General features: G+C 55.6%; 2 protein-coding genes across 8 annotated transcripts in view; one reads left to right on the top strand and one right to left on the bottom strand.

The window, feature by feature from the left end:
- Positions 1–10,340, top strand: CCDC97 (coiled-coil domain containing 97). Of its 3 annotated transcripts, none has more exons than XM_061388367.1 (5): positions 1–90; positions 3,294–3,749; positions 5,610–5,888; positions 6,318–6,447; positions 8,205–10,340. In XM_061388367.1, the coding sequence occupies exons 1-5, from the start codon at positions 51–53 to the stop codon at positions 8,323–8,325; spliced, it is 1,026 nt and encodes a 341-aa protein (XP_061244351.1). In that variant the 5' UTR covers positions 1–50; the 3' UTR covers positions 8,326–10,340. The 3 variants fall into 3 exon arrangements, with proteins under 3 accessions (XP_061244351.1, XP_061244352.1, XP_061244350.1); XM_061388368.1 differs by lacking the exon at positions 8,205–10,340 and adding an exon at positions 6,662–7,410; XM_061388366.1 differs by having other exon boundaries at positions 5,610–10,340.
- Positions 5,423–18,127, bottom strand: part of TGFB1 (transforming growth factor beta 1) — a 25,167-nt gene continuing 12,462 nt past the window's right edge. For 2 of the 5 annotated variants that reach the window (XM_061388361.1, XM_061388362.1), the window contains exons 6-8: positions 16,208–16,361; positions 13,060–13,227; positions 5,423–6,837 (exon numbers count right to left, since the gene is read on the bottom strand). In XM_061388361.1, the coding sequence (XP_061244345.1) occupies positions 6,520–6,837; positions 13,060–13,227; positions 16,208–16,361 (640 nt within the window). In that variant the 3' untranslated portion in view covers positions 5,423–6,519. Of the gene's footprint in view, positions 6,838–13,059; positions 13,228–15,000; positions 15,504–16,207; positions 16,362–18,127 lie in introns of those variants that run through there. The other 3 variants (XM_061388364.1, XM_061388365.1, XM_061388363.1) reach the window with 2 other exon arrangements.

An 18,127-nucleotide genomic window follows, 5' to 3' on the forward strand; every position in this document is an offset into this window, starting at 1 on the left:
ATTGGTGTTAGGAGCTCGCCACGGCGGGTAAAAAGTCGTAGACAATCGGGATGGAGGCCGTAGCGACCGCGGCGAGGGAACCTGGTGAAGGTGAGGTCCTGGCAGCGCGGAGGCGGCAGGAGGGTGGGGCTGCAGTGTCACTGTGAAATGTTTCCCCTTGAAGGTGAAGAAGGGACTCTATAAAAGAGGGCACCTGTGTTCGGCCTTACCTGGCCGCTTCAGGCTGACCTCTTTTATCCCATCGCCTCCCCCGAAATTAATCTCTTCCAGCTCTTTCCGTGGCCCGGGATAACCCGTTTCCTTACCAGGCTGACTCAGACTAGCAAACCTGTTCCTGTCTCGGGCTAACTCTCCCATTATTTCAGCCAACCTTGCTTTCTCATGTTATCTCCTTCCCTTGACTCCTCCCCTCCCACGCAAACTCTTATTTGCTAATGCCTCCCCGCATTTCACTCTAATTCCCTTTCCCCGAAAGTCCACAGTCCCATGTGCTTACTCAGGGTCGTTAATCCATTTCTGTGCTCTCTTTTGTTTTTCAGTCTCTTTATTTCTCCTGATGCCTCTCCCATCAGTACCTAAAATGCTTTTGTTTTGCTCATCCAAATTCTGTCCTAGTGCTTCAGGGTATGTGGGGTGAGGTGCGGTTAGGAGGTTGGTTGAAACCTCACAGGCCAAGAATTGGCCATTTTTGAAGCTGGATAATGGGTATATTGGGGGGAGGGGGGGTGTCATTGTACTACTTCTGTGCATGTTTGAAATATTCCATAATAATAATAAAAAAGTTTTAACCTAAAAAGCTATCCCTTGATTGCATGCTGCCTTCCAGATACCATTTAATCTTCTCCAAAGAGTCATTTACATTTGCCTCCTCTTCCCACCCACTGCTGTCTGGCTTTTACCTTCAGAAACTGCACTGATTAGGGTCCCCAGTGACCTCCCAGTGTAGTTTGTTTTTGTTTTTACTTTTTAAGAAAGATTTATGTATTAATTATTTATGGCTGGGGTGGCTCTTTGTTGCTGCATGCAGGCTTTCTCTAGTTGTAGAGAGCCAGGGGCTACTCTTCGTTGCGATTCGTGGGCTTCTCACTGTGGTGGCTTCTCTTGTTGCAGAGCACAGGCTCAGTAGTCCTGACCTACCGGTTTATTTGCTCCAAGGCATGTGGGATCTTCCCGGACCAGGGATCAAACCAGTGTCCCTTGCATTGCAAGGTGGATTCTCAACCATTGTACCACCAAGGAAGCCCTACTCTGTAGTTAAACCACATGGCCAAGTTCAGGTTTTTTTTCTTTTTTAAACTACTTGCAGAATTTGATGCCATTGACCCCTCTGTCTTTACTGAATGTTTTTCTTTGGTTTCTGTGACACCATTCTTTCTGATTTCCTTCCTATCTCTCAGGCTCCTTCTGCTCAGCCAGCGTTAGTTTCCCATGGCTGCTGTAGCAAATGACCACAAACTGGGTGGCTTAAAACAACAGAAATTTCTTCTCTCACGGTTCTGGAGGCCAGGAGTCTGAAATCAGTATCACTGAGTTGACATCAAAGTGTCAGCAGGGCCGAGGAGGCTCTAAGGGAGAACACATTCCTCACCTCTCCTAGCTTCTGGTGGCTCCTTGCATTCCTTGGTTTGTTCCCACATCACTCCAATCTCTGCTGCTGTCTTCACCTTGCCTTCTTCTCTGGGTACATCAAATCCCCCTTTGACAGGACACTTGTAATGGCATTTAGGGCCCACCAGGATAATCCAAGAGAATCCCCCTGTTTCAAGGTCCATACCTTAATCACATCTGCAAAGACTTTCTGAGTTTTGTGGGGTTTTTTTGGCCATGTAAGGTTCCATTCATGGGTTCCAGGAATTAAGATGTGGCTATATTGGGGGGCCATTTTTAGCCTCTCACAGCCTCCTTCCCATCCAGTCAGGGCTCTTTCTTAGTCCCTCCTCTCTTTTCATCCCTCACACAATCTCCTGTACCCTCCCCGTGACTTATTTCCTTCAGCTCCACTGCTTTCCTTGTCTCTGATGACTTCTGTAACTGTCCTCAGAGCAACACTTCTCTCCTGAGAAGTCTCCAGCCCCCGGTACCAGCAGTCTCATAAATGCCTTCCCTTGGGTGTCTCCTGGGCCTGTCATACCATCCATGTCCCAAATTGGTCTCAACATCTTCCCCCGAACGTGCTCCTCATCCATGCCTTGTGTCAGGGACAGTTTGACCAGTTTACTGGCCAGAGGCCTGGACCTTAACTGAATGCCTTCCTCACCTTCCAGCCCTTCAATCCCATGACTTGTCCTAGTCAGCCTCTCAAGCATCTTTTTAATCTGTCCTCTCTTCCACAGCCCCTTACATGGTCCAGCCCAGTCCTCTCTTGCCTCAGTGATTAAAACACTCCCTGAAGCCCATTGCACCTAATAATCACCACCCTCTTTCTCTTCCCCATCCAAGTCAAGCTACCTAAAGGAGTTGTCTCTACTTCCCCTCTTCACTTATTTCCTGCTTGCAGTAGCCTTGCTCCAGTTCCCGCCACTTTTGAGAAACAGCTCTCACCAAGGCTTGCCCAGCCCTCAGCTTTTCTGTTTCCAGTGCCTGTACTGGCTTTGACCTTGTCTGTCTTCTCCCATCAGACCAGGTGCTCCCTGGGAGCTGATTTGGATCCCTCAGTGGATCCTCAGCATTGCCCAGCTCGGGGCCCAGCATAGATTTACAGTTGCTGAAAAGTGGTTAGATGGATGTGTGTGACTAGGAGAGAAGGATGAATGAATGAGTGAACGAGTTAGTGAATGTATTGATGATTTCATGAACAAGGGAAAAGGCAAAATTGAGTGAATCAGTGAATGAAGTGGTCAAGGACTAAGGAAACACACCAGGCAAACTTCTCTCTCGGGGCCTTTGCACTGGCTCTTTCCTCTGCCACTTCCCACAGAAATCTCATGGCTCAGTCCCTGATGACCTCAGGTTTCTACTGAAATGTCACTATTTTGGCAAGACCTTCACTGACTGTCCACTTAAAACTGCAGCCTGATCCCCATACCCTCCTCCTTCCCTCTTAATTTTCCGCACAGCTCTTGGAACCACCTAACCCTATTATTTTTACTAATTATGTTTCCATTTGTCTGCCTTCCCCACTGAACTGTCAATCTCTTGCTTCGGGTGGTCTCTCTAGGTCTAGAACAGTGCCAAGAATATAGCAGGTGCTCGCTAAATGTGAAACGAGTGAGTGAGTGAGCACTCAATCCCTGCCACCCACTCTCTATCCCCTCTCCCATCCCTGGAGTGACTGATCTCCCCTCTCCCCACAGGCCACACAGAGCCCAGTCCTGGGCACTGGGGGGAGCTGAGCTGGACGCCGGTCCTGCCCAGACCCCAGGACAAGGCGGAAGCAGCAGAGGGAACGCCAAGGGCCTTAGATGCTGACCCCCCTGAGGTGGAGGACCCGGCGGTGAGTGCCATGCTGCACGCGGTGGCTGCCAGCCGCCTGCCCGTGTGCAGCCAGCAGCAGGGTGAGCCCGACCTGACGGAGCCGGAAAAGGTGGCCATCCTGGGCCAGCTGTACCACGAGAAGCCGTTGGTGTTCCTGGAGCGCTTCCGCACGGGCCTCCGGGAGGAGCATCTGGCCTGCTTTGGACACTTGCGCGGTGACCACCGCGCAGACTTCTACTGTGCCGAGGTGGCCCGGCAAGGCACAACCCGACCCCGCACGCTGCGCACCCGCCTGCGTAACCGCCGCTACGCTGCCCTGCGTGAGCTCATCCAAGGTGTGGGGGCACACGGGCTGAGGGGGAGGGGACTGCGGCAGAGGAAGTAGAAACAAGGGTGTGACAGCAGAAACAGACGGAGATCCTGGCGAGACGGAGACAGAAATGTGAGGTGACAGGGCGCGATAGGGAGAGACAAGCAGGGACTCGGGGAGAGAATGGCACAGGCAGTGAGAAGGGCTGGAATCTTGCAGATGACAGAAGTGCCATTTCAGACCAGTGGGTCAAGGACACAGTGTCCAGCACTGTGATAACCGGTCATCCCTCACGAAAACTAGGTCCCTACCTCGTACTGTACAAAGAGGCATTGCCAGAAACCTAGAGGAATATGTTCAGGAAAGGCCTCTTGAAACACACACACATGTGAAAAGCATGGAGAAAAACATCAGTGGGACTTCCCTGGTGTCCAGTGGTTAAGACTTCGCCTTCCAGTCCAGGGGGTACGGGTTCATCCCCTGGTCAGGCAGCTAAGATCCCACATGCCTCAGGACCAATAACCCGAAATACAAAACAGAAGCAGTATTGTCACAAGATTGAATTAAGACTTTAAAAATGGTCCACCTCAAAAAATCTTTTAAACAAAACAGGAAAGAAAATATCAGTACCTTTTTCTCTTTTCTTTAATTTTTAAATTTTTTAAAAATGTTTGTGTAACATTGGTACCTTTTTGACCACGATGTAATTACAAGCAGCTTTGTGACCGAAGACACCAGAACTAAAAGATGTTAAAAGATGAGAGCAAATGAAGGAGAGGGTGAGTTAAGATTCTAGTCAGAGAGAAGGCACAGGCTATAGAGAAGGGGAACTGGGGAGGGACACAGTGACAGATGAGGAGCAGGGATGAAGAGCTGAGGGAGAGTGAGTGAATGAAGCAAGTAGGGTGAGACGATAGAAACTGAAGAAGCGGGAGAGAGAGAGAGAGACTGGGGCAGACAGGGGCAGAGGAGGGGAGGGAGAAACCAAGACCCAGAGAGAGAGTGTGTGCTGGTGAGAGATAAGGAGAGAGAGAAACTGACTGTGGTGGGAAACACCGGAAACAGAGACATAGGGGTAAGAGGGGGGACAAGACAGAGCCCAAGACAGGGCTCTTGAGGGCGGGGCTGAGCAGGCTGAACCGTTATCTAAGGGACAGAGCCGCCTCTACAGGGGCAGACAGCCAGGGGAGGTGCAAAGGCCCTAAGACTGAGGGGCAGGGAAACCCGGCCCACCTGAGGGGTGAGGTGTGGGGTTTGGAAGACCAACAGGGATGCCCATGCCTGGGCAGGTACCCTGCGAGACCTGATCCAGTGCACACGCACGCCCGCTCCATGCAGATGTATTCTTAACGTGTCCAGCAGTGCAGGCGTGTCCAGGCAACAGCCAGAAGGAGGCTCAGCAGACAGGCGTGCATGATCTACACACTGGCTCCCCTGTGCATCCTGCTCACAATGCCCTGCTCACCAGCTCTGAGACACAGGGGCCCAAGGAGTGTGCTGATGTGTGCACGCAAACATGGGGTGCAAATTCTTGCCAGTACAGCTGCACAGGGGCCCTAGGCCAGCAGGGCCTCGGGCCAAAATGTCCAGCAACCTGACTGCACCCGACAAACTTGGGACACGTGAGTCCACACGTAGATACAGGCCTGGTCACGTTCACGTGCTCACACACGTTCGTGAGTTCTCATGGTCACGACCTCAGACATCTGTGCATGTTTTACTGCATTCCTGAATTGGACAGTCACACACTTGTGTGTCTACAGCTTCCGGTCAGCATGGTTCCACGCCTGGGTAGACACAGGTCTGCCCAGATGCTCACCCCTACCCAGCCCCTTGCCTCACCCGCCGACCCTGACCCCCCACCCACCCTGTCTCCTCCGTGCAGGGGGCGAGTACTTCAGCGACGAGCAGATGCGCTTCCGCGCCCCACTCCTGTATGAGCAGTACATTGGGCAGTACCTGACCCAGGAGGAGCTCAGCGCCCGCACCCCGGCCCACCGGCCACCCAAGCCTGGCCCCCCTGGCACGCCCACCTGCCCGCTCTCCGACCTGCTGCTCCAGTCCTACCAGGAGCGGGAGCTGCAGCAGCGGCTGCTCCAGCAGCAGGAGGAGGAGGAGGCCTGCCTGGAGGAGGAGGACGAGGAGGAAGATGAAGATGAGGAAGGTGAGGCCAGCGGCCAGGGGGCCCCAGCGTCGGCACACCCAGCCCCAGCCTGTGTGCCTTGGCTCCTTGGCGGCAGCACCTGCAGGAACAGACAGCACATCCTCCCCTGCTGCCCTGAGCACCCCAGCCCTTCCGTCCTCTCCAGCATCCCTGTCCCCCTCCTTGAAGGACATCCCTCACCTCCAGGCCTTTGCTCATGCTGTTCCCTCCGCCTGGAGGGCCCTCCCTTGACCGCCCTCCTTCAGGTGTCAGGTCCACCCTGTTCTGCGGCCTCCAAAACACCGAGTTGTCATGGGTTTGATGTATGCCCTGGGAAGGTAGGGACGGGGCCATCGCAGTCACTGCCCTGTTCCCAGGGCCACCCAGCATGAGGGACGCAGCTTTCTGTGCACCCCTCACACACCCCCACCCTGGGCGTCTCCCCTACAGACCAGAGACCTGGCAAAGACTCGGAGGCCTGGGTCCCTGACTCGGAGGAGAGGCTGATCCTGCGGGAAGAGTTCACCAGCCGCATGCACCAGCGCTTCCTGGATGGCAAGGATGGGGACTTTGACTACAGGTGCTCCCCTGCCCTCGCCCCTGGTCCCCCAGCCTGGCACCCCACAGGGCAGGGGCCCTGGGTTCACCCAGCTCAGGGGTGATCAGAGGTCAGTGGGTGACCCTGGAGTAGCTTTGTCCATCTCTGAGCGTCTGTCCCTTCCCCCGAAAGAGGGATTTGAGCAGGGCTGACATTCAGCTCCACGTTGATAGACCACCGAAACATTCCTGTCCAGGTAGATGGTATGGCGGCCTGATACGAAGTGTCCCCAGGACTGCAGACCTCCTCATGCTGCAGGAAGTCATCACTGGCAGGGTGATGCCTGGTGTGGAGGGGCCTGTGCCGGGCGCCCGTGCCGTGCTGCTTGTTCATTTCTCCAGTACAACCCCAGGGATAAGATTCCCAGGCCACCTGGGTGAAAAGAGATTTTGCATCAAGGAAAAGGACACAGGCGAGTGAAGTATCAGAGTGAAAAGATAGATGCTTTTGTCAACTGTGGCAGCCTCGCCTTGTGGTCCGAAACATCAGGTGTGGCAGCAGAGGGCCCACCCCCCACAACACGTGAACAAGCAGCCCCTCGGGTCTCATCAGTAGATTGGCAGTCCTCATTGCCTTGGCCACGCCAGCCCCTGGTACCAGAGCATCTCTGGTCCAGTCTGGGATCCCCAGCTCCAGAGGCAATTCTGGCTGATCCACTTCGACATTTATCACTCTCAGGGTTCCACACAAAGCAGTGAGTAGAGTACCTGGGCACTCGGTAAGGACACCACTGCCATCATAAAGCCAGGTCCCCATGAGGAAGTCAGACCCAGCATGGGGAGTGGTGTGGGCCGAAGCCTGTCCCATCTCGGGGGGTGGGGGAGCTGCTGGCCTGCATTCACCACTAGGTTCTCAGCGCAGCCGTGTCCAGACTCTGGGGATCAAGCAGCAAACAAAACCAGTGGAAGGGTTCTCTGTCCAAGGGCATCCCACTCCAGTGAGGAAGGCAAAAAAACGATCTAGTGAGGGAGCCAGGGAGAAAAAGCAGCGGGGTGGGTGATGAGGTGGCCAGGAGAGGCTGAGCAGGTGACATTTGAGCAGAGAGCTGCAGCAGGGGATGAGTAGGCAATTCGAAAACCTGGGGGAAGAGCATTCCCAGCAGGGTGGGTGAGGGGTGAGGAGGGAGGCAGGCGTCTCATCAGAGGGGAGGGGGCTGGACCGGATAAGGCTTCCTGCACTGGAGAGTGTGAGCAGGCCTGGGAGGGTCCTCCTCACAGCTGGACCCCTGGCCGCCTGAGGACAAGGTTTCTCCCTGTCAGCACTGTGGACCTTTTGGTCCAGATAATCCTTTGTGCAGACTGTCCTTCGTGCAATGGGCATTGAACAGCCTGCCTGGCCTGTACCTCCTGAACACCAGCAGCAGCCCCTCTCCAAGTTGTAACAACCAAAATGTCCCCAGTTACAACGAATGTTCCCTGAGGTGGGGGTGGGGGGCAGAATCTTCCTGGTTGGGAAGCGCTGCCTCTGGGGAATGTGGGCCCATGTGTCACCACATCTTCCAGCTTTTTAAGAGAAACCAGAAGTTGTCTTGTAAGATCTTTCTTTGGCAAGTGTTACTTTTTGTGTAAAGCCCTCAGAGACCCAGCCTAACCCAACTGTAAGTTAGCTCCAACTTAGAGCTGCCGGCACATGGCCTTTCATTTCGGGGGGCACCCCAGGCCCCAGCTCCTCCACCGGGTGAGAATCGGGAAGGCCCGAGTGCAGGCAGAGCCTATCCCTGACAGCCCCTCCCCCTGCAGCACCGTGGATGACAACCCCGACTTCGACAACCTGGACATCGTGGCCCGGGACGAGGAGGAGAGGTACTTCGACGAGGAGGAGCCCGAGGACGCGCCCAGCCCAGAGCTGGACGGGGACTGATGGCTGCGGCCACCTCCCGCCCGCACGAGGCCGCTGATGACAGGCCAGCTCAGGGACTTTCTCTAAGCAGAAGCAGGGCGGTTGCCCGGTACCATCAAGCCTGGCGGTGGTCTCCATGCCCTCACCCCAACTTTGCCTGGGCATCCTCCCACCCCCTTTCTCTCTGCCTTTCTAGCTCCTGCTGTCTCTGTCTCTCTCTCCCCACCTCCCTATTTCTCCTTTCTGCCTTTCTCTTTCTTCCCCTCCTTCCGTGCCTTGGCTCCTGTCCCCACAACGGCCTGAGATGAACATCCTCCCCTGGACCTAGGCCAGGGGGCCCTCTGTGGCTGGAACTGGCCAGGTTGACCTCAGAGCAGTGCTCCACCACTCTGCCCCCGCCAACCCTGCCCTGACTCTCCTGCACTCTGCAATGGGGTCTCAGGCTCGCAGGTGCACCTCCTTGCCTGTTACCTACTGTCTCCTGTCGATTCAGCTCTCGGGATCCATGGCCACACATTCCCATCTCTTTTAGCCTTTGTGCTGGTTCTGTCCCTCTCTGCCTTTATCTCTGGGTTTCAGGATCCCTGCCCTCTCCCCAGGCCGTCAGCATCCCCCATCCTGGCTGCTGAGTAACCCAGCCTCGCTGTGGACAGCGGGGAGACCCTGGGAGTGGCCTCCTGCCCTCACCTCTCCCTCAGGGCTCAGGTTTGGGAATGGTGGGCAGGAGCAACGTGGGACCACGGGCCTGCCAGGTTGGGTAGGGGGGACTCTCCCCTCCCAGCATCCCTCTCCCAGCCACAATTTTCCCTTCCTTCCTTCCTTCACTTCCCTCTCCCTCTCCTGTTTACACTCCCCGAATACGCACAGGCTGTTATCATGGGTCCTGAGTCATCCCACATACACACACAGTCGGCCCCAGCCTCCCTGCCCCCAGCCAGCCACAGAGCCGGCCCCGCGGAGCCCCCTGCCGCCCTGGGCTAATGGGAGCCAGATGGCCGCCTGGTGACTCAGCAGCCGGCCTGTGGGAACCCAGGCGTCCTGCCTTCCCATGGCCCCGCACTCAGCTTATGCTCCCCCAGCAGACATACACAGAAGAGGCTGGCTGCTAACGGGGGGAGGACACAGGCCATGCGTTGGAGAAGAGGGGTGTGGGGACCCCTCCTGTGAGCCAGGCCATGGCCTGGCCTGAAAGCCCTCTCAAAACTGCCTCCAGCATGCGGCCCAGGGTGAAGGGAGATCCCAAGGACTCCTGGGGCCACAGCACTTAACCCCCAGGGCTTGGCTCTGCCCTCTGGGTCAACTGGAATTAGAGCCAGACACAGAAATTGAAAGCTGGATGGAGGCTGGAGTTGGGGGGGTGCTCGGTATGGTTCAGATAGATTATTGAATAAGAAAGCTTCCAGTTCCTGAGCAGTTCGGTCCTGTGCCAGGCCCTAGCCAGGTGCCTGATGCTGCACTGAACCTCCAGACAGCCCCAGGAAGCAGGGGCTCCGTCCCATTTCATGTGTGGGCCATGGGTGGCCCAGAAAGGAGATGTCACATATTCAAGGCCAAGACCACCGTGCCTGGCCTGCCTGTCCACTCTCAGGGCCATGTGGCATGGACGGACACACCCATTTCTCAGGGGTACTGACTGAAGGAGAGTCAGCTGCTGAGGCCGCTAACAGTGGATAACACCTTTGGGGCCCTCCTGCTATGCTAGGCACTGCCCTTCCTCTCCACAGACGCATGGAATCTTCTAGTGTTTAGTCAGTACCTGAATCACTGAACCATCACAGAGATCCTGTGCAGTACATACTCTCAGCACTGACATTGCATCTCGGAGGAGGCGCAAGGCCCTTCTGTCAGCCAGACCCACAGCTTGCAAAGATGAAGAGGAGGGGATGTTTGTCTCAGGTGCTTGTGTTCATGCCCTCGAGTTGTGAGGGGTCTTTCATACCACAAATATCAGCCCTGGATGACCTGTGCGTTTTTCATTTGATCATTAAATTTGTGATATACTGTGCCATACATAAATTTGTTACATAATTTTTTAAGTGATGAGAGACAGCATTTTGAGTCAGAATTAGGGTTAGTCAGATGGCGGAGCAGGAGCGTCTGTACCCGAGAGACAGAGGTGGAGCCCGGAGACACACCCCCGTCAGAGCCGCTGAGACACGGAGGTGCCCAGAGAGGCGCCTACCCCTCTGCTCCCGCTCCTGGGGTTGGGGTGGGCGGAAAGGCTGAGTCAGGGAGGGGACAGCCCCTCTGAGGGCATCCGGCCCCCACCCCCGTGTCTCTGGTCTGTCCTCCCGTTCGGGCTCTGCTGGCAGCCAGCTCCCCTCACACACACACATCTGACACCTCTGTGTGTCCCGCCAGAGCCAAACCTGTCCCAGCCCCTCTCCTCACTGTCCCTTCCTTCCTCTGCTCCTCCCCTTGCTCCGTCTTCTCTGGGGGGCTGTCTCTGCAGCTCTGTCAGCATCTCCCTGCCACTTTTCATCTCCCCTCTCTCAGCCCCTTCTCTTTCCGCCGCTTTGCCCTCCACCTTTCTCTCCTTGTTTTTCCCTCCCTCTGTCTCTGCTTCCCCATACCTTTCTGTCGCAGCTCCCCGCCCCAGCTGCTCCCCTTGGCTTCACCCTCATTTTTTCCTACCCCTCTGCTGTCTCCTGGCTCACCCCCCTCGTCCCCACTGTTGGTCTCTCTCCCAGATCCTGGGAAGCCCAACGGGAATGTGCGGGTCAGGGCTTCACTGGTGGCCCCTGGGAGCCCAGGATGAGGGGTCACCACCTCGCCCCCACCCAGAAAGGGGGCGGGAAGGGGCAGCGAGGCTGTGGCCTGTCTGGCCAGAAGGAAGTGACTCTGCTGTGGCCTGGTCACCCCCCGCCCCCAAGGACCTGCCGGGCTGCTACCGCCCCCGGGCTGGGGCCGAGTAAACACAGCCGCCGGCAGCTCAAGATATTTATACCGAGGTCTGGGCGTGGGTCCAGTGCCCACCACAGCCCCTGCCCTGCCCTGCCCGCCACAGCCAGCCCCGAGCCAACGTGGCACCAGCCTGCAAGGGGACGCGGCCGCAGACACAGCCAGCCTCCACTCGGCACGGAGGCCGCCAGGCGTGTCGCTTGGGACGCCAGCGGCTTCACTGGGGACACAGGATGCCCCCCTGCCCTGGAGACACCAGAGCACAAATGCAGCCCCGCACAGGCAGCTGCCCGTGAACGTGAGCACACACTCCACTGAAAACTCCAAAGCGACAGCACAAAATAGAGAGAGACCCACGCAGCTGCTCACACACTGAAGTCATCAGCCCACATGTGGGGACACAATGCAGACACCACCTGCTCACAGACACCACAGAGGCTGAGAACACCGGTCCCGGAGACGGACACGCACACACACCGCAAGGACAGCAAGCATGTGGCAGACACACCCCACAGACACAAACATGCTCAGAATACCAGCAACACACACTGATCACGAAACAATGTAACCCAGAAGCCGCTGGCCCACAGACACACTGGGAACTGTTACACACACATACTGAAAACAGCCTGAGTAGGAAACACCACACACACACTACACCTCCTGGAAACACACTTTTCTCACAGACCATAAACACACTTCTACTCAAACTTAAGCTAAGAATGTATAAATTTACACCTAGAGAAGAGCAAGGGTGTTGAGAAAAGAATCCAGAGAAATAACACACCCCAGGGACACAACAAATTTACACACACAGACTAACCGAGTCACATGGTGTCACGACACAGAAACCAGAGTGCACACCGGCTTGTACAGCAGAAACACAAAGCAGGTGCAAACGCCACGAATGCAGCACAGTCACACACACACACACAAATTCACATTAAAAACACGAAAGACACCAACACACTGGATGTCCAGAGATCGAGGCAGAAGGGGATTTGCTTTCCCTCTGCCTCACCGCCCCCCTCCCTTTCTCCCTCTCTCGCTGACCCCGTCCCAGGTCCCAGGCACGTCTGGGGGAGGGGGCAGGAAGGCCTGGGCTGGCCTCCCTCGGCCCTGCTTCCTGCCCCGTGGGGGCCGGACGGGAAGCTGGGGCTCCAGCCGGAACCCAGGCTCCCCCCACGACTTCCCTCCCCGCCCCGGCTGCCCGCGGAGGCGGGGGAGGGGAGCGGCGGGCCCCCCCGAACCCCCGGGTTCGCCTCTGCGGCTGGCTGGGGGCCGGTCCTGCGAGGTCCTGACCGAGCCCGGCCTCCCCTCGGGGGCCCCCCGCGGCCCGGAAGGTGCTGAGCCCGCGGCTTTCCCTGCCCCCGGCGCCCGGGCAGGTGGGCGGGGTGTGGCCCGGGGGCGGGGCCGGGGCTCGGAGGCCGCGGGAGCGCGCGGCCCGGTGCGCGGCCGGGACTTGTCCCGGGCCCAGGCGCGAGCCGGGCGTGTGAGGGCCGCGGCCCCGGGGGTGTGTCTGGGTGTGGGGGACTCTCCGTCTGGGCCCCGGGGTGTGACAGCGCGTCTGGGTATGACGGGGCGGCCGCCATCCGGAGGGCCGTGGGGGGACTCCCCGGGCTGAGCGTGTGGAGCGGCAGCTGTCAGGCCGAGCAGCGGCACGACCGCCCGCCCGGCCGGCAGTCTGCGCGGTCCTGACGTGTCAGGTCTCCGTGTGTGGGACGCGCCTGGGTGGGGCCGTGACGTGTCAGGCCGTGTGCGTGCACGCTGTGCCTGTGGGTGACGGTGACCCCTTGGAGGATGTTTGTGTAACTGCTGGTGGGTCGCAACCGGAGTCTCGTTTCATTTCCTGACCTGCTCGGATGCTGCGAGGAGTGTGTGCGTGACACTCCTCTTCCTCTCTGTCTGCTGTGCGGTGGTTGTGACCAGGACCCCACAGGAAAAACTTGGGTCACTGCGTCTTGCCGTGTCCCCGTTGAAGTCTCTGCTTATGGTGTGTCCCAGCGGAACTCCAAGCCTGGACTGTGTGCATGGAATGGGGCAGTGTGTCACACTGGCACCAGGTCTCCCAGCCAATGCCTCGTGGGTCCCGCAGGTGTTTGTGTGCGTGTCCATTGTGGCACTCAGGCGACTGGGACGCTGTGGGACCTTTACCCGTATCTGAACCTCTGTGTGAATGTGAATGTGTGCATACATATGCCACATCCTCGTGGGGCTGCAGTGACTACTCTTCTATCCTGGCGTCCTTGCCGGCACCTCCACACCAGAGGCTGCTAACAATGGTGACACTTCCTTGAACCGAGACCTCCTCTGGTCCCCCATCTCACGCCCGGCCCTTTATGGCTCCCAGACCTGGGGCAAGAGGAGTGACCACATGTCTACCGCTGGTCTGGGCTGGAGGAGGCAGATGCTGGGACTCATACATCCTGACCTAGAGCCGCTGTCCCCCGCCCCCGCCCCCGCCCCCAACAAAGGAAGCTCAGCACTCACACCATCCTCCCCCAGGGGGGGTCACTGAGCCAAACAGGTTAAGGAGAAGGGCAAGGGAGAGACAGGAACTGAAACCAGGGAGGAAGAGGGGAAACAGAGGCCAGAGAAAGAGGAAGCAGGGGAGAGTTCACCAGCAAGACCCCAGCAGATGGGAACAAACAGAGCAAAGGGAAACCCACCCCAGCTCAAGGTGCTGTCATTTCTCTCCTGGACAATCAGTCTCCCTGCACTCACCCTCATCCCCCTTCAGTCTGCTCTCACCCATCAGCCAGAAGGAACCTCTGAGCAGGTCAAATCACATCCCTCTTCTGTTCAAAACCCTGTCATGGTGCCTGCCTCCCTCAGAGAACAGGTTCTCACAGGTTCCTTGATTGGGGTCTGGAAGGTGGGACCAGTGCAGAAGTCGTGTACATAAACCCTCAACTCCAGCTGCCCGGATTCGAATCCCAGCTTTGCCATTTGCTAGCTGTGTGACCTTAACAAGTCACTTAACCTCTCTGTGCCTCAGTATTCCCATCTGTGGAATGGGGAGCAAAGGGTCCCTGTAGCAGGAGTTGTCAGGCTTTTCCTATCAAGGGTCAGATAGTAAAGGTTTTTGACTTTGCACAGTTTTTACTCAACTGTGCCCTTGTAGCACTAAAACAGCCACAGACAGTACAGTAGGGAACGACCATGGCTGTGGTCCAGTAAAGCTTTATTTACAGAAATAGGCAGCCCGTCAGAATTTGCCTCCGGAGATAGTTTGCCAACCCCTGCTTTCTTGAGCTGTGGGGAGAATGCCCTGAGCTAGAAGCTCCATACCTAGCGTGGAGAATTGTTTTTATTACTCTCTGGCCTGTGAGTGTTGCTTTCTGACTCAGATCTTAACACCCTTCCCTATGCCCCTCCCTTCTAACCGCACTGGCCTCTTTCCTGTGTAGCTCACCCCAAGTTCATCTTCACTTCCAGGCCTTTGCTTATGTCCTCCTACCAAGAACACCCTCCCCCATCCTCCCCCAAACTGCCATTTTGGCTTCAAGTCCCAAATGCCACCTCCTCCAAGAAGCCTTCCCTCCTCCCAAAGCCATCTCTAGCCCATCCTGCTTTCCTATTTTTGCACAACGCTACTATGTCTGTCTCCTCCCCAGAAAGTAGGTTGTTGGTGGGCAGGAACAATTCCTTAACCTCTCTGGGCTTCGGTTTTCTTAAAGTGGGTATTATCCATCTCTTTATCTCAGAGCTTTGTTACGGTGGTTTAAAAAGTTAATTACTATAAGACACTTAAAATAGGGTCCAAGGTGCTCAATCAAGAAACCTAACAATAAATAAATCTAAATGTTCATTAGGAGTAAGGAACATAACAAGCGCAAAGGAAGTTTGTGTGTGAAGAGGGGCAAATGAATGGTGGACAAAGACAGGAGGCGGCAGATGGAGGGGAGGGAGGGGGGTAAGAGAAGTCAGAAGGGAGAACGCCGTGACGCGCCCAACGACACAGAGACCCAATCCTCTCGCCACCTTTAATGGACCCCAGGTGGGCTTGATGGGAGTGGGGTGGGGGGGGGTGGTGCTGTGTCCTTAAATACAGTCCTGGTGAGGCGGGCGGGGGCGGGGCCGGGCCTGCCGGGTGGGCGGGGCCTACGGGGCGGGGGCTGTTGGGGTGGGACGGGGCCTCAGCTGCACTTGCAGGAGCGCACGATCATGTTGGACAACTGCTCCACCTTGGGCTTGCGGCCCACGTAGTACACGATGGGCAGGGGCTCCAGCGCCTGAGGCACGCAGCACGGCGCCGCCGAAGCGCCCGGGTTGTGCTGGTTGTACAGGGCCAGGACCTGCGGGGCGGGTGCGCGGGGTCAGGGTCGGGGGTCGTGGGGAGGATGCCGCCACCCTGCCAGCCTCTCTCCCCATCTGCCTCTCTCTTATCTCATTCCGTGTCTTTCTGGTTCTCTGCCTCTCCCCATGTTCCACTCTTGGCTTGTATCTCACTGTCTTTCTCCTTCCATCTTCCAAATTCTCTACCCTCCTACCTTTTTCTCTCTCATTCTGTCTCCTTTTCTTTCTCCTTCCATCTCCCCACCTCTTCCCTCGCCCAAGTTGGGATTAAGTCATTTTAGCCGTGTCCGACTCTGTGACCCCATGGACTGTAGCCTGCCAGACTCCTCTGTCCATGGGGTTTCCCAGGCAAAAATACTGGAGTGGGCCGCCATTTCCTTCTCCAGGGGATCTTCCTGACCCAGGGATTGAACCCACATCTGTCTCTTATGTCTCCTGCACTGGGAGGTGGGTTCTTTACCACTAGGTCTCCCCATATCTCTGTCTCCCACTCCCTTGAGTCTCTAACTTTGCAGACCCTGCCTCGAGCTTTTCTCCCATCCCATTATCACCTCCCCTCCAACCTTCCTCTCTCCTGTATTTCTGACTACCATCTTGCCAATTCATCTGATTTGACTTCTCTTTCTCCCTCTCCTCACTCGGTTTCTGCTACCCCCATCCCACCCCCAGCTGGGGAGCAGGGGGTGTCGGGCTCCAGACGCACCTTGCTGTACTGTGTATCCAGGCTCCAGATGTAAGGGCAGGGCCCCAGGCAGAAATTGGCGTGGTACCCCTTGGGTTCATGAATCCACTTCCAGCCCAGGTCCTTCCGGAAGTCAATGTAGAGCTGACGAACACAGCAGTTCTTTTCTGTGGAGCTGCAGGCGGGAGGGAAAAACACTGTCAGGAGAGCAGAAGGCTGCCCCTCCTCCCCTGGAGTGTGTGTGTTTCACCCTGGTTGCCCTCCAGCATGGTATCCAACTTGGTCTCCCTTGCACCCTCTGTGGTTATAACAGCAGTAATAGTAGTGATCATCGCTTACACTGATAAAGCACTTCCTCTAGTCCAGCACTGCACTAAGAGCATCCTCATAAGCGTTATCTCAGGCAGCGCTCAAAACACACCTCTAAGGCACCAAATGAGGAGTTCCCAGGAGGCATCCAGTAGTTAAGACTCCAAGCTTCAATACAACAAAAAAAGAAACAAAAAACAAGCAAACAAAAAAAGACTCCAAGCTTCCACTGTAGGGTGCATGGATTCGATCCCTGGGCAAGGAAGTTCCACGTTGCATGCTGCACAGTGCAGCCAAAAAAAAAAAAAAACCAAGCCTAAAGAAGCCAAATGACTGTCCACAGGGGACAGCTACACAGATCACACTACATCTATACACTGCGACATAAACAGCACAGTGCAGGTCCATGTGTACTGATATGTTCTAAGTGTCCAACAAATGTTTACTCAACTACTGCGTGTTGGGCTGGGGTCTACTGCGGACTCAGTACAAATGAAACAGACAAATCCCTACCTTCTGGGGCCACATACTAGAGACTATCATGTTGCCCCTCTGCTCTGAACAAGCCCAATGCCCAAGTCCTCGCCACAAGCTCAAGGAGCCACCAGATCTAGCTGATCTCAACTCCCTCCCCACTCCCCCTCTCTCACTGTCCTCTGGCCACTTTAGCATCCTTGCTGTTCCTGAGTCCCAGTCCAGGACCTTTGCACGTGCTGTTCCTTCTGCCTGGCTTGCTATTCCCACAGATACCCTCTCTGGCTCTCTTTCTTCACTCCATTTATACCTGTGCTCAAACATCCTTCACTTTGGGGAGTCTTCCCTCCTACAACACTGCCTGGCATGCAGTAGGTGCTCAATAAATATCAGTTAAACAAATGACGTCACTGCCTCAGAGACCTTCCTGGATGATTCTATCCAAAACACCAATCTAAAAAATTGTTAATTCCTAGGGACTTTCTGGGCAGTCCATTGGTAAAGACCCTGTGCTTCCAATGTAGGGGGAATGGGTTCGATCCCTGGTCAGGAAAGATCTCACATGCCATGAGGCACAGCGGAAAAAAAAAAAAAAAAAGGATAGTTAATTCCATTTAGCGTAATAACGGCATTTCAGTTCTGCAAGGAAATATAAAAATGTCTGCAACTGAAAGGGGGCAAATCTTAATGCCTGTTGATCTAGATGAGAGTGTATGGGGGTTCATTTTACCATCTTGGTTACACATTTAAATGTTTCCATAATAAAAAGTTTAAATCAGACTAGGAAAAACAAATCATCACAACGATTTCTTTCTTTCCTCTTCCTTGGATTTATATTCCTTCTTAGAACTTACTGCCACCTGCTCTTTTATTAGAGATTGATTTGTTCATCTGTTCATTTCCTGTCTTCCTCTGAGGACAGGACTTTTTGTCTATTTTGTCCCTAAAGGTGTCCCCACTGCCCATAACAGTCCCCAGCACCTGCTGTGTGTTGGCTGTATACAAGTGTATACAAGTGTTGGCTGTATAAATTAATTGGTCAATGTTACATTTTTCAGAAGCACATCAGAGAGTGGTGGTGGGTAAGACGACTGCCATGTACTCATGATCTCTGTCCCAGGCTCAGATGCAAAAGTCAGTCCTCGGGCTTCCCTGGTG

Source organism: Bos javanicus, chromosome 18 (genome assembly GCF_032452875.1).
Source record: "Bos javanicus breed banteng chromosome 18, ARS-OSU_banteng_1.0, whole genome shotgun sequence".
Taxonomy (NCBI): Eukaryota; Metazoa; Chordata; class Mammalia; order Artiodactyla; family Bovidae; genus Bos; species Bos javanicus.

Bases quoted from the DNA above. Each gene is read 5' to 3' on its own strand.
- CCDC97 (XM_061388366.1), top strand. From the start codon at position 51: ATGGAGGCCGTAGCGACCGCGGCGAGGGAACCTGGTGAAG. The intron at 91-3,293 runs GTGAGGTCCTGG...CTCTCCCCACAG, and splicing joins GGCGAGGGAACCTGGTGAAG to GCCACACAGAGCCCAGTCCT. The intron at 3,750-5,609 runs GTGTGGGGGCAC...TCCTCCGTGCAG, and splicing joins CCTGCGTGAGCTCATCCAAG to GGGGCGAGTACTTCAGCGAC.